Raw genomic sequence first — 15,060 nt, 5'->3', positions numbered from 1 at the left:
TGCTCTTGTAAAGAGATATACAACTTGAACCCGGGTTCCTTGTGCATGATAGCATGTGCGCTCTACTGGGTTAGCCACCTGCCAGTCTCTCAGCTTGAATTTGAATTTTACTGGGTCTACAGTTGGCTCTGGTGATGGTCTGCACATAAAGGGAACAGGGACTCTGGATCCAGACAGGAGAGCTGCCCTGAGCCAGATTGGGGGGGTGGATGGAGTAGCAAATGAAAAGAAATTGAGTTTATTCTGCACACTGGCTTTGACACTGAGTGGCTAGACTTCGTAAGTATCTCTTATACTTCAGTTTTCCTTCATGCAAGTAATAGCAAGCTGCTAGGAGGTCTAAGAACACCCATTGTCTTGAACTGTATTGATCCCAAGGTCTAGAGAAGAATTCAGCTAAGAAACTAAGCCCATATAAAAAGCTTTCCAGCTCCTTCAAATCTAAGCACACTGTTGAAAGCCTTGTGTGGCATACATGTGGATGGCTAGTTAAAGAGAATCATGGGAGTCAGGAAAGAATGGGGTGACATACTCAGGAGGTTAAAGGACAATAGCAGCCAGCCACATATACTTCACCCTGCAAGACTATCATTCAAATATGAAGGAGCAACATAGCAGTTCCAGACATACAAAAACTAAAGGAGTTTGCCATTACCAGACCTGCCTACAAGAGTTATTAAAAGGAGTGCTACAAGAGAAGGAAATAAGGGACATTTAACTCTCAACAGGGTGATACACAGTAAAACAGACACAGAAATATAAGACCTGAAAATAGGAGACAACTTTAAAGTATGAAAGCAGAGAAAAAAAATGGATAGAGGATATTCAAGCAAAGAACAATGAGACAAGAACAGTTTAAAAGGACTCTTAGATGTATTTATATACATCTATTTATAGACATATGATGTAAGTTATGCATATACTTATATATTAGTTATACATATAACAGTCCTCTAAGTTTTTACATATTTCTTCTTTTTTAAATGTTATCTGTAATATAATTTAACACTATTTTTTTTTTTAATGAGAGAGATACAGGAAGAAAGACCAGAACAGGGCTCAGTTCTGGCCTACGGTAGTGTTGGGGGTTGAACATAGGACCCTGGAGCCTTGGGAATGAAAGTATTTTTCACAACCATTATACTGTCTCCAGCCCCCTACATAAATTATACATATACTCACATATGTATAAATTATACATAGTTGACTTATATTTAAATTTAATGTAAACTTACATTGTTTTTTTAATCTTTCTTATCATATATAATACTTTGATATCCTTTGATTGGTATTTCTGCCCAAGATTACTTTGTCTTTTTGTTATATTCCTTTATAGAGGGCTATGTAAGTTTTGGTGATCCAAAATTAGTTTTAGTATAGATAAGAAACAGATATTGGCCCCTGAAACATGTTGATTGTGAAGATAACAGCAAATATGAGATGTTTGCTCTAAATGAAAACAGCTGGTGCTAAATAAGCAGCTCCTCCCCACCAAAAACTCATAGCAAAAAAGGTCAAAATGTTGCGTAATCTTCAGAGTTCTTATTCTCCAGATGTGCTCCTCTCAGAGCTCAGAATGCAGATTTTTTTTGTCGTGGAATCACACAGGGAATAAGAGGAAGTAGACTACCTCCGCAGTCCTCTCTTGAATTGTGTGTGTGTGCGCGTGTGCACGCGTGCGCGCGTGCATGCACGCACACACGTTAATTCATGTGCATGCACATAAGATGAGCTATTAACTTTCCTATCTCCTCTTGAACCGTTCCAGGTATCAAACTGGTTTGGAAATAAGCGAATCCGGTACAAGAAGAACATAGGTAAATTTCAAGAGGAAGCCAATATTTATGCTGCCAAGACAGCTGTCACTGCCACCAATGTCTCAGCCCATGGAAGCCAAGCTAACTCACCCTCAACTCCCAACTCAGCTGGTTAGTTTTTGTCTTTGCTTTGGGTGAATGGTTCTCCATTTTCATACTTGGTTTTATATATACATGTACATACTTAGAATTTCCTTTGAATCCTTCAGGCTTCTGGTTCTGAAAATTCATTATCTAATTTTCTTTTTCTTTCTTTTTTTTTCTGTTTGTTTGTTTGTTTTCAGTGCCACTGTAACTTTTTCCTTTTGTTTCCAAGGTACAGAATATCATGGTCTTGTGATATGGGCTTGTCCTATGTTATTCTGCAAAATTAATTCCATTGATTTCAATGAGGATCCCTCAAAATTCTACTTTCACTAGGTGGTGAAAGTACTTAGTACTTAGAAGTAAATCCTTGGGGTTATATCATTCAGTCTCATGTCAAGGCTTGATTCTTGTCTATTTTCTGTCCTTATCACATAACGTCTGGAATACCTACTAATGTATGTTCCATGCAGACATATTTACTCATTCAGCAAATATCCCATTAGAAAGTTCTAATCCTTGGGGGCCGATTGGTGGCGCTCCCAGTAAAGGGCACATAATATGAAGCACAAGGACCTGTGCAAGGTCCTGAGTTCAAGCCCCTGCTCCTCACTGCAAGGGGTCCACTTCACAAACAGTGAAGCAAGTCAACAGGTTGGTATCTTCCTTCTCTCTCTCTGTCTCTCTCTCTGTCTCTCTCTCTCTCTCTCTCTCTCTCTCTGTCACTGTCTTTCCCTCACCCTCTCAATTTTTCTCTGTCCTGTCAAATAAAATGGAAAAGATGGCCACCATGAGCAGTGGATTGGAAACCCCAGTGATAACCCTGGAGGCAAAAAAAGAAAAAAATAATAATTTCTGATCGTCAAAGTCAGAACCTAATGCATTGCTTATAGCTTTTATTCCTTAACTGTTTTTATTTTGTTGGTTTACTTTATGTAAACTGCAAAGAAAATGGCCAGTCACTAATTCATATCATTCAGACCCTACTTTCAATCTGAGTACCAAGTTCAAGACTCCTCATTTAACTCTTGTTCTGCTAACATTTTCAGAGTTTAGACTGATGTAGTATGTTTTGTGCGTGCCTTGTCCCAACTACTGGTTTTGAATTTTCACTTGTGAGAAAAATAAATAAATAACATAGTGATTCTATATAAAATAAATTGCACTCTTAACATCTTTATCCTGTGCAAAAGCTTGTTGGCACATTTTTTTTTTAATGGTAAAGGGGAAATGGAATCATTTTATTACTCATAATGTAGCTAACTAAATTTAGTATCAAATTATGATATCTTCCCCCATAATGAACTAGACATGTTGATTTTTCAGTAGTGGAGTATACAGAATTGGAAATGACTTTCTGACATTTGAGGGGAGAAGTGTCTGGGAGCCCAGAGCTTGTTTGTCCACTCAAGTAACTTCTCTTCCTAACTTAATTATCCCTGGAGCTGTTTAAGTCCCCACACAAGGGAATCTTGTAGAAACTTTTCCTTTGTTACTGAGTCCTCAAAATCACTGCCATCCTTCTATGTAAACGAGATAGTGCAGTGGTCTAGAGAATGGTGTAGTGATTAGGGCTTTAGACTTCAAAATGCAAGGCCCAGAATTTGATCCCTAGCACTGCATGTGCCAGAGTGATGCTCTCTCTCCATATCTATCTATCTATCTATCTATCTATCTATCTATCTATCTATCTATCTCTATCTATCTACCTATCTATCTATCTATCTACCTATCTTTCTCTTTCTCTTTCTCTCATTAATAAATAAATTGCCTAGATATCCTGGAACATTTACTCTTATCTTCTTGGTCTCCTATTTCCTTAAACATAATTTCTAATAGTCACTTAGGATCCAGAATTGTGAAGGCATTTTGCTTTTTTTTTATTTTTTATTTTTATTTACTTATTTATTCCCTTTTGTTGCCCTTGTTGTTTTATTGTTGTAGTTATTATTGTTGTTCTTGATGTCATCGTTGTTGGTTAGGACAGAGAGAAATGGAGAGAGGAGGGGAAGACAGAGAGGGAGAGAGAAAGATAGACACCTGCAGACCTGCTTCACTGCCTGTGAAGCGACCCCCCCTACAGGCAGGGAGACAGGGGCTCGAACCAGGATCCTTAGGCCAGTCCTTGCGCTTTGCGCCACATGCGCTTAACCCACTGTGCTACTGCCCAGCTCCCGTCATTTTGCTTTTAAAGATACTTGATGTGCTTCAATATTGTCTTAAAAATATATTTATGTATTAATGAAGGATAGAGAGAACCAGAGACTCACTCTGGTACATGTGATACCAGGGATTGAACTCAGGGCCTCATGCTTGAAGGCCCAACACTTTAACCTCCTCACAGGCTGCCTTATATATCTCTTTTAATTATTATTAATTATAATTATTTATTAATGAGAGAGAGATATTGAGAAAACTAGAGCATGATACTAGAACATGCTATGCTGGGAATCAAGCTCAGGACCTAATGCTTGAGGATCTAATACTTTATCCACTGTGCCACCTCCTGGATTGTAGCATGTTACAAATTTTATACCCACAGAGTTGGGCAAAATGGGTGAAGCAAAGAGGACTGATAGAAAGGGAATCCAAAAATTCAGTTTTGGAGGGAAAAAAATGTAAAAGTGGGGACTAACTGCTATTTTACTATTACTTATAAATAATAGTAAATAATTAATTGCAGTATTAATACTATTAATATAGTAATCACCACAGGTCTACAGTCTTTGTGGAATAATATAGAATGACACATTCTCTTTTCCTATTTAGATGGGATTATAAGCCCAAAAGTTTATGAGGACACGTGTGTGTGTGTGTGTGTGTGTGTGTGTGTGTGTGTGTGTGTGTTTATTCCATGATAAAGACAGAAACTTAGAAGGAAGGGGGAGACAGAGAGAAGGATACCTATAGTATTGTTTCACTGCTCATGAAGCTTCCCTTTAGCAAGTAGGGACTAAGCCTTGAACCCACATCCTTGCACAGTATAATGTATGCAGTTAGCATGGTGTACCACCACCCAGCCTTGGATACTTCTTGTGAAGGGCTTGATTATCTCCTGGAGAATGTGTTAGCATCCAAGAAGAAAGGAATGTACTGTGCTTCATAGATAAGAGCATCAACTTTGATATTTTGCTAGGTGTTGTGATTGGCTAGGAATTTCAGAACCCCGAGAAGTGAATTAACTTTGCTTAATTTCATGAGTGTTTTGTGAGTGTTTCATTTCAGCCATGAAAGTACTTCCCCCTGGCACCATCTCTTGTATTACTTTGTACATACCTCTAACTGTAGGGTTGGTGCTTTCCTGGACTGGTGGAATACTCTAGCAAAAGTTATGAATTCTTGCTTCCTAAGGGGAGTTATGGTAACACACCTCATAAGAAATTTACTGGCCACATCTATTCGATCCCTAGACCCCTCACCCTTTTGTTTCTCTAAAACATGTGAAAGGATTGATCCCACATGTTTTTTATTGTATTCTCCCTGCCTGTGTTTTTTCCCTTTGTATCTAAGTGAAAAATGAAATCATCTTGGAATTGGTACTCTGCTTCTTGAGGGGTGCCATTATCACTCAGACAATCTCTTCCCTCTTGTACTTGGACCTTAGTAGAAGATAGCACTGTTTGTTTTTTCTTCCCATTGGGGCTCAGTACCTGCCTGACTTCATAGGCTCTTGGCAGCCTTTTTTCTTTCTCCTTTCTTCCTTTCTTTCTTTCTTTCTTTCTTTCTTTCTTTCTTTCTTTCTCTCTTTCTTTCTCTCTTTCTTATCTTTCTATCTTTATTTTCTGTTCTTTCTTCTAGATAGAGAAGGGGGTGCTTGTGGGAGGCGGGGAGAGACAGAGAGAGAAGGAGAGACCGTACGCAGCATCAGTCCACTGCCCGTGAAGTTTCTCCCCCTGCAGGCATTCCCATGTAGTGATCCAGGGGACTTGAACTCCTCATCTTTATGCAAGGTAATGCGTGCACTCTACCAGGCGATCTGCCTCCTGACCCTCACATGAAATAGTGAAATAGTGATCATGACATCATTCAGCTTACATTTGTCAAAAGACATTCCACATTCAGAGTTTATAGATTGTAGAGGAGTATGGGTCACATGGGCCACAAAATTGACCTAAGGTTATGATCTTTTTAATTCTGTGAGAGAGACTGGGGCCCCACTTGTCTTTGCCTTAGACCATGTCAGGAACGGACCCTGGGACCTGGAGCCTGCAGTTCCTGTGCTGTACTGTTGACCTGTCTTCCAAAGTGGAGCTTTGATTTCCAAACTGCAGGTGCTAGGGCATGTCCTATCAGGGTGCTGTGATAAGAGAGCCTGAGGCTTTTCAATGATGTAAGTTCCATAGGCTGAAGAAACCACCTAGCCTTCTCTCAGATACTGATTCTCAACTAGAGAGAACCTCCACCATGACTAGAGATATTTGGGGCATGTTACTATAAACATCTAATATACAGGGACCAGGTGGTGGCACACCTGGTTGAGTGCACATGTTACAGTGCACAAGGACCCAGGTTTAAGTCCCCAGTCTCCACTTGCAGGTGGAAAGCTTTGCAAATGGTGAAGCAGTGCTACAGTTGTCTCTCTGTCTCTCTCCCTATCTCCCCCTTCCTCTCAATTTTTGGCTGTTTCTATCCAATAATAAATAAAGATAATAATTTTTTTTAATAATGTACAGACCCTAGGACTGTGAGGGACACTGTAATATATAGGACAAGACCCACTTCATCCTAATCCTCCCAAGGTCAAAGTCAAGGATATTCTATCCTTCACATTCTGTTTGGGGACAGTCAAGTGAATTGTGTCTCCCCACACACCTTGAGCAAGATCCCCTGAAGACTCCTTAGAGTAGAAATCAGTCTTCAACATATGGTGTCTATGGAAATGAGCGGAAACTCAGGCACAGCCCCCCCCCCCCACACACACACACACACATAGCAAATGCATCTGAAGCCAGTAGTCACCCATTGTCACCTCTCTGTCTGGTTGAGCTCAATCCAGGTCTTTAGTGCCTGAAAGGTGGCCTCACAGAGTCATTTGCCTCCCTTCCCAAGTCATGTTGACTCCCTTCCCAAGTCAGCTACCTTTGAGGTAGCTGAGATTGCCAACCCATCTTATTAGCAAATTGGAGACTTTGTTTTTGTTCAGAGGATTTTAAGCCCTTCAAACAGCCTTTCTGTTTTTAATTAATTAGTGGGAAAGAAGAGCATCACTCTGGCACATGTGATGCTGGGGATCAATCTCAGGCCCTCATGCACTGCCTTCCAGGGCTTTTCACTCTATAGTTTCTGAATGATGCCATTTGCAATTGGACATGCGCACTGAGCAAATGAAGACCATGCTTATCTCCATCATCTGTGTGTCTGATTGTGCCTCTTCCCACTTTCCCAGGTGTCAGCAGCCCCTGCCTCTTCCTCAGAGCTGTCCTGCTTCTGGTTACATGTCAGAAAAGCAGAAGCCACTGTAATGTCAGGGCTGGGTGTGGAGAGACCCCAGAATGCTGCAGCAGCACAGCCCAAAGTGGGACCACTCACAGCTGCTCCTTCTGTGGTTCAGATGTGTCCATGCACAGGACCATTGAAACATTTTTTTGAATCATCAGTGTCCATGGTAGTGTGTTTTAAAAATGCAGCCGAATTCCCAGATGACTTGTGGGAGTCTTCCCCATTTCTCAGTTTGTGTCCTGTCTTCCAGAAGCTATCAGCCAGCCCTTCAGTATCTGCTTGTGTAGCACCTGCCATTGGAACAGAAAGAATATATCTGGGTTCCTCTTTGAAAAGGGGAGAAGGAGGGAGAGACACCTGCTGTTAGAAAGGCTGTAATCATTTGTGTTACATTAGTAACTGTGCTTGGTCCTAGTGCCCTCTGAATGTGCCATGCTTGTGGCACTCATTCCAAAGACCCTTCATTATATAAAATTATCAATATATGTTACTATTACTGTCAGGTAGCTCTGTATGATTAGAGGAAAGCTTGGAGAGCAGTGGCATAGACTATGCAGGCCTGGGTGGTGTTCAGCTGACTGTAAGGATGTGGCTGTCACACATGGCCCCATCCAGTTGGGATGGTCTTTGAGGGATTTATAGCAGGTATTTGTAAGAAAGATCCTGACCACCAAAGCTACACACACACACACACACACACACACACACAGTGTGCATCTAGCTTGGTGCCTCCTTTGCCTGAGATCCAACTTTCCAAATTCTGTTGAGAGAAGTGACACAGAATATTGAGAGGCAGGCATGATGCAGAGCCATGAAGAAGTATTCTTTCTTTAGGTGGCCCTTGAGTTGTCCCTCAACAAAGAAAGCACCCTTGTTTTCCCAGAAGAGAAAGAGCTTGGCAGAGCAGTTTGAATAGCAAAATAGGCAGCAGCTTCCTGACAGAAGGGTAAATAGCCCCCAAACAAAGTGGAGATTTGAGACTGCCCCCAAGAAGTAACATGCCCACAAGGCTGGGGCGGGGGGGGGGGGGAGAGGTGTCCTCTGGCTGGTTCCTGCCTAATGTAGGAAGATGCAGGACTGAGTGAACACAGAACAAGTGGCAGAGCTCCACATCCTGGCAAGTGACATGGTCCTTCTCTGAGGAAGAGACCCTGCCCTTTGTGTGGTAGGGGATCCCATAGGAGATGCTGCACAGGGGACACTGTCTCAGACCCATGGACAGGAGCTCAGGAGTGGGTGGAAGTGACAGCCTAGCCCGACCTGGGTCCCTCACATCTCTCCTTCTCCAGGATAACATCACAGCCTAATCCTCCTTGCACGCTGAGCTTTCTCTCCTGCTGCGCTGAGCTGCATGATGACCCCAAATAACAAGCTTTCCCACACCTGTGTGTGGAGCTGGGGGTTGGGCTAGGTCTCTTACAGGGGTGCCAGGTTGGACCCAGAAACTAGTTCTGGGGTAAGTCCATCTCTGGGAGGGGAAGCAGATGGACTTTTGCTCTTCCCCAGGCCCTTCTTACTATGGTTATCAGCACACCACCCTTGCATCATGTGGAGGTTGCTAGGCCATTATTTGTAGCCACTTCTGGTTACCATGGCAGCTGCCATTGATGGTTTATTACTATGGCCATCATTGCTGGTCTGTTGCCTCAACTCCAGCCCTCATGGCAATCACCATTGCTGGTCTATTGGCACAACCTCTGAGTATAATGGCAATGGAGGATAATCATTGTGCCTTCCATACCTGTGGTCCTCAGGGCTCTCTCAGGCTTCTGGATGCCCCATATGGAACCTCCCCTTTCATCTAGAGCTCAGGCCACATAGCCAGCCAGCCATACTCTGTGGACTGGGAAGTAGCAAATCCAGACTCCACCTGTGAAACCCTTCCTTGTGGTGGCCCAAGTGTCACTGATCAGCCTCTGCTATCCAGCTTGCTGGTCTAGCCTAGATTCTCTAAAGCATGAGTGAGAGCTGTGGGCAGGCTGAGAGGCTGTTTGCATGGAGCACAGTCCAAGTGGAGAAGTGCAAACCTTCCCTTTCTCAGTAGAGGCTGCCAGGGAAGTAGCCCTGGGGCAGCTCACAGACAGACTGAGGCTTCCTTGAAGCTGACCAGCACACACCTCAGTGGCTTGCTCTGTGCATTGCACTACTAACCAGACTGTCGGGGTTGTTCTTAGTTCCCTCTGTGTTGGGGGTGGGGAGGGGTTGCTTTGCATGTCCTCCTCCCTCCTGGCTGTCCATTTGCGGGGGTGGAGCTTTTTCCTCTCTGTGATTCAGGTGCCTCACTCTTTCCTTTCCAGGTTCTTCCAGTTCTTTTAACATGTCAAACTCTGGAGATCTGTTCATGAGCGTGCAGTCTCTCAATGGGGATTCTTACCAAGGGGCCCAGGTTGGAGCCAACGTGCAATCGCAGGTAGGGACCCAGCCGACTGACGTGCCACCAGGTGCATGCCTTAGAGTCCAGGGCCCTCCAGGGATGGCACGTCCCAGTGCTGGGGAGAGACAGAAAGAGACAGGCAGACAGAAACACAGAGAGAAATGTGGAGACAGCACCAAAGTAGTCAACCCATCCACACTTTGTCACTTTGTGAGTGCGTTTGGCTCTGGCAAAGGCTGATGAGGAACAGCCAGCCCAGGAGAGAGGATGAACCTTCCTGGGAAGCAGACTTGTGTTCTCCTTGTCACTCCCTGGACACTGGAACAACAGGCTACCATCTTGCCTGTGCTGGCTGAGTAAGGTCAGCTAAGGAGGAGAGAAACCCTATAGGGTCTTGTGGTTTTTGTTAGGAGCTTTGAAAACACCTGACCAGGTTGATTCAGCTCATCTTCTCAGCCATCCTCAAGATCAAGAGATTTGGATTTGGGGGTAGGGGTAAGGGGGAGGGGCATCTCAGACCATATTGGAATGCAAAAATCAAGCCAGTGGTACAGACCCTCGGGGCAGCCCTGTGAACAGCCCAGCTCCCAGTTACAATAGAAGCATGATGCCTCCCAAGAGGAGGCAGTAGACTGTGGTCAGGGTCTCTGGAACGTTCACAGTCTTGTCCATTCAGCTCCCTGGTGCCCAGGATCGGACCCCTAACCATTGATCCTACCACTGTTACCTCCTCCCATTCTACCCCCACACTCAGGAAATGTATGCAGAGGTATGGGAAGAAGCAACTAACTGGATGTTACTTGTGTCCCCAAAAAGAAGACATGACAGGTGTCCTCTGCTCTCTCTCTGGGAGGGGGTGACCTAACTCTCCAAAACACAGCCTTTCCTTTCCTGGGAGACTCAGCCAAGGACAAACTGTAGAGCGTGATCTGTGTAACTGCACATTTGTATATGATCTGCATAACTGTATAGGATCTGTGTAGCAGTAAGTAAGCTATAGAGCCTGAGCTACATTGCTATTCATGCTCCATCTGCTCTCTATAGCAACATATACCATGTATGCTCTGCTTGATCTGTGTATATTTAGCCGACCTCTATAGCAATAAATAGGCTATAGGGTACAAACTACATAGCTATTTATGTTCTATAGCAACACATGCCATATGTGATCTGAACAATGTATGTAGTCTTATACAACCTATGTAGCATTAAACAACCTATAAAGCATGAGCTACATTGCTCTTTATGCTCTATGCTATTTCTACAGCAAGTGTATCTGCTCTACAGAGCTATATGTGTGTGGCCTTTTGTAAGCTCTGGAGTACAATCTATATAGGGATGCGTGCTGTACATGGTCTGCATGACCTCTCCAGCTGCACCCAGCCTTTGTTGCCACCTGCAAGGTACAAAGCACAATGCAGAGGGGAAGCAAGTGCATTTGCTCTCTCCCCTTGCACACTGTGGGGACATTTCCCACACTGGGGACCCCATATTCCATGGCCCACATTCCTGTCCTGGTGACTGAATAAGAACAGTGGCTCTGGCTAGAAGGGGCCCCCCTCTACCAGAGAACCTTCTTGGGAAGCACATCTCCCATGTGGCAGTGTTGCAGGGGCCTCCAAGGGAGGGTGCCCACCCATTCCCCTGCCTGATTAACCTCTCTGTTATTGTTCATTTAGGTGGATACCCTTCGCCATGTTATCAGCCAGACAGGCGGCTACAGTGACGGACTCACAGCCAGCCAGATGTACAGTCCACAGGGCATCAGTGTAAGAATCAAGACCCGTCCCCCAACCCCAGGCACTCTTCTACCACCACCAATTATTTCAGGGCCTTGGGACTAGGGGATGCCACTCAGTAGGACACCCCTTCGCCATTTACAGTTACCTCATGTCTGGTTTTGGGCTGGGTCATGCCACGGGCAGCGTGGCGGCCCCAGATGACCAGGCAGGCTCTGTTCAGGCAGCTGGCGTCCGGAGCTGTCAGAACCCATCACTGTTTGCATGGCACCTGCGGCCACATGCCATCAGCTCACAGGAGCTGCCAAATAGGTGACAATGGGGGCAATGTGTCACCATACACCGGAGCCTAGGACATGGGGAGGAGACCACTGAGCCCCCCCCCCCCCCCATTCACAGCATCAGGGACAGTGGTCAGAATCAGATCCCTTCCTTCCCTTTGTCCATGGATGATTGCCTGGCAGCCTGAGCCAAGCTCAGAGGCTGGGCGTGTGGCTGGCCAGGGAGGGGGCCTCACACTGCCTGCCTGATTCTGGGGTGCGCTGGCGGCTGCTGGCTGGCATGAAAATTCATAACGACAAGCTGTGTCGCAGGAGTGGAATCGCTCAGACAGACATGAGGGCAGGCGAGTGAGGACTCAGGACAGCAGTCCAACTCGATTTCACAGATCAGTTGTCCACCATCTCAACGGCACTGACAGTGAGTTGGGATGGGAGACTACTGTCAGTATTGGGGTGCTTTCCTGGGCTTTGGGGGTGGGGGGCTCACAGAGACACCCACCAGATATTGGTGGGAGTGATGGGAAAAAGCCATTTGATACTGGTGTGCTTCTGCATTTAGGGCAAAAAACAAACAAACTGTTTAGTGGGGGTGGTGTGCCAGGAAGGAGGAAAGGTGAACATAGACATTCCCAGACTCCTAGTCTGCACTAGTTTGGGGTTTGTGTCTGCTGTGAAGGGAAGGGATGTGCCTTCAGATATGAATCACTCAAATACTACAGTAGACACTACTGGACACCAGAAGGAGTCCAAAGCAGACCTGTCTCCTTAAACAAGGAGCTGCTGAAGGAGTAAGGGACACCCAGCTCTTAGTTTTAGACGTGACCATTGGTGTGGAGCACTTGGAGACATCAGGATTCAAGTAGAAGTCAGATAGCCTTTGTGGGTGGCACAAGCAGGTCCTGAGGTCTCTCAGAGCTAGAGATGCCATACCAGAATACCATTGCTCTGAGAGCCAAACTGCCACCTCACTGGACTCCTTGGACACCGTGCACTGGCTCCCTAATATAAGGATGTGAAAGGAGAAAGTCAGTCTGAGCTGCAAGAGAAGCTGGCCTTCAAGGCCCCTTCTAGTTAAAACCTTCTGTCTGGTTTCTTTTGGCAGAGTCCCTTCTGAAGTCACACTCTCCCCTCATCCCTGGGCATAAAGAAGAGGTGGTCTCAGTGAACCCCATTGAACATTACTCTAGAGAGTCAAGTCCCTTTACGGGAAAGATCTTCCAGAGCACAGAGGTCTTCCCTTCATGTGCTCACACTATGCTGCTCACTATGCATGCTGTGGTCATTGCCAGCTTGTGAGAATCTTCTTAGAAAAATACAAGACATCTCATGGTAGAGAAATAAGATAGCTGCTTTGCCATGTACACAACTCAAGTTCACCTCCACAATGAAGGAAGCTTCAGTACTGTGGGTGCTCTCTCTCTCTCTCTCTCTCTCTCTGTTTAGATAGAAGCATAGAGGGGAAGGGGGAGAGGGAGAGAAATAGGGTTTCATGCTTTGCCTTGTACATGACTTAGGTTCAAGCCCGATCCCCACTACATTGAAGCAAGCTTTAGTGCTATGGTCTCTTTCATTCTTTCTCTCTCTGCTTCTCTGTCTGAAGGGGGGGGGGGTATTCAAACACACATCTACTCTTGCCTTTCTGAAATCTTCTGGAGCTATCATATAGAATCTTCCAGAAAAGCAAGATACATAGGCAGGTGTTGGGAAAAGGACTTGGATGAAAGTCTTGGGCTATCAGCTCTGCTCTCTGGCATCTCTCTTCCCTGTCTGAATTGGGGGTGGAGGGGGGTCTGACACTGACCCCTCTGATGTCATCAGGGGAGCTTGGGTTCTATCTTGGAACATTGTGGTCAGACATATGAAGAAGATTAGGTCTGATCCTGTCAAACCAAAAGCAAATCCAGGCTTGGCAATGCTCCCTGGAAAGACCCTCTCATTTTGCTGGCTGAAGGAGGGGGGCAGGGGGAGAACACACACATATGTGTGACGTTGAGGGATCTGGCTACCAGCAGCAGAGGAAAAAAGAGGGAAATAAAGAGAGAGGGATGGGGGGGCAGAATAGAAGACTGGAGAGAGGAATGAGAGGTTTGAGCTCCTAGCCCCCAGACTGCAGAGTGGTTTCCATCTGCTATTAGGTCTGTCTCTCTTCCTATGTGATGTTTTCTGAGCAGCTCATCTGCCCCCTGGCTGGCTTTTCTAGCCTCCCTCAACTTGCCTGGTCTATCCACACCCAGTGCCCTTAAGTTCAGACCAAGCACCTTGAACTCAGATCATGTTCACATGGAACATTCTGGAAGATCTAGGTCCCAGAAAGTGGGTTCCAGTTTTGATCACTGGAGCCTGCCTGCCAACCTGTGATCAATGAAATGGGGTTCTGACTCCCCACCCCTAACACTTTGAGGAAAATGAGTCACAAGTGAGAAAAGAACTTGGCCACGCATGCATCATATGTTGGCTACTATGAATGTGCTCTAGAATTGGTAGCAGCAACCACTTCCTGATCGGGCTTGTGTGAGCACTTTCCTCAGGAGCAGCCAGCAGGGAGGATTGGTTAGGGTGCAGCTGCCCCTGTTTTTTTTGTTTTTTGTTTTTGTTTTTGTTTTTGTTTTTTGCTGATGGTTGCAGACTTGCACTGAGGCCAGATAACTCCCTTATTTAGCTGCAGTTGAACCCAAAATGACAGCCCCTCTAGTGCTCTGCATTCTAAAGTGACAACAGGCAGGTATGATGAGGTTCAGAGTAGAGGGACCCCTCCATTTCTGTCAATCTCATACCTGCTTTGAGATGGCTCACTTCAACATTCCCTTCTTTTCTTCTCCCTTCCATGGCTTCCACCTTGTTCTAGAAATAGTTTCCCAGTTCCATCCCTTCTGAGTCATCGACCATGTCTGTAAATATATTCTCTCTTGTGCATGCATGCCCTGAGTTTTGTCATTCCTTCCCATCATCCACTGGGACAAGGAGGACCTAGCGTGTGACTTGCAGGGTTTCCCACCTGTGGGCCCATGGCCTGTCCTTTCACCTCTGCCTTGTGTCATGTGGATGAAACCTCTAGTAGTATGGGCAGTACCTGACTAGACCTTGCAGATCCCCAGCATTGGCTCAGTTTGCCAAGTGCACATATGTCCCCTCAGCTCTGCTCCTCTCTCCCCATCCACGGTACTTTGGAAGTCAGACATCCATCCCAAGTCTGACTTCTTTTGCATCTTTTCCATAGTCCTCCTACTTGCTCACTTCTTGGACCCTTTAGGAACAGTTGCTTGGTCTTTAGGTATTTTCTGAATTTGCATGTGGTCCTAAGTATCAGTTGCTTGAGACACATTTGT

At 45.3% G+C, this 15,060-nt stretch overlaps 1 protein-coding gene across 4 annotated transcripts in view; it reads left to right on the top strand.

The window, feature by feature from the left end:
* The window catches only part of PBX1 (PBX homeobox 1), a 192,670-nt gene that overhangs the window by 165,251 nt on the left and 12,359 nt on the right, over positions 1–15,060 (top strand). For 2 of the 4 annotated variants that reach the window (XM_060198194.1, XM_007535274.3), the window contains exons 6-8: positions 1,769–1,928; positions 9,638–9,750; positions 11,394–11,483. In XM_060198194.1, the coding sequence (XP_060054177.1) occupies positions 1,769–1,928; positions 9,638–9,750; positions 11,394–11,483 (363 nt within the window). The remainder of the gene's footprint in view (positions 1–1,768; positions 1,929–9,637; positions 9,751–11,393; positions 11,484–15,060) is intronic. The other 2 variants (XM_060198195.1, XM_016193511.2) reach the window with 1 other exon arrangement.

Source organism: Erinaceus europaeus, chromosome 9, assembly GCF_950295315.1.
Source record: "Erinaceus europaeus chromosome 9, mEriEur2.1, whole genome shotgun sequence".
Taxonomy (NCBI): Eukaryota; Metazoa; Chordata; class Mammalia; order Eulipotyphla; family Erinaceidae; genus Erinaceus; species Erinaceus europaeus.
Note: the sequence above shows the minus strand (reverse complement) of the source record. Positions and strands in the feature narration are given on the sequence as shown.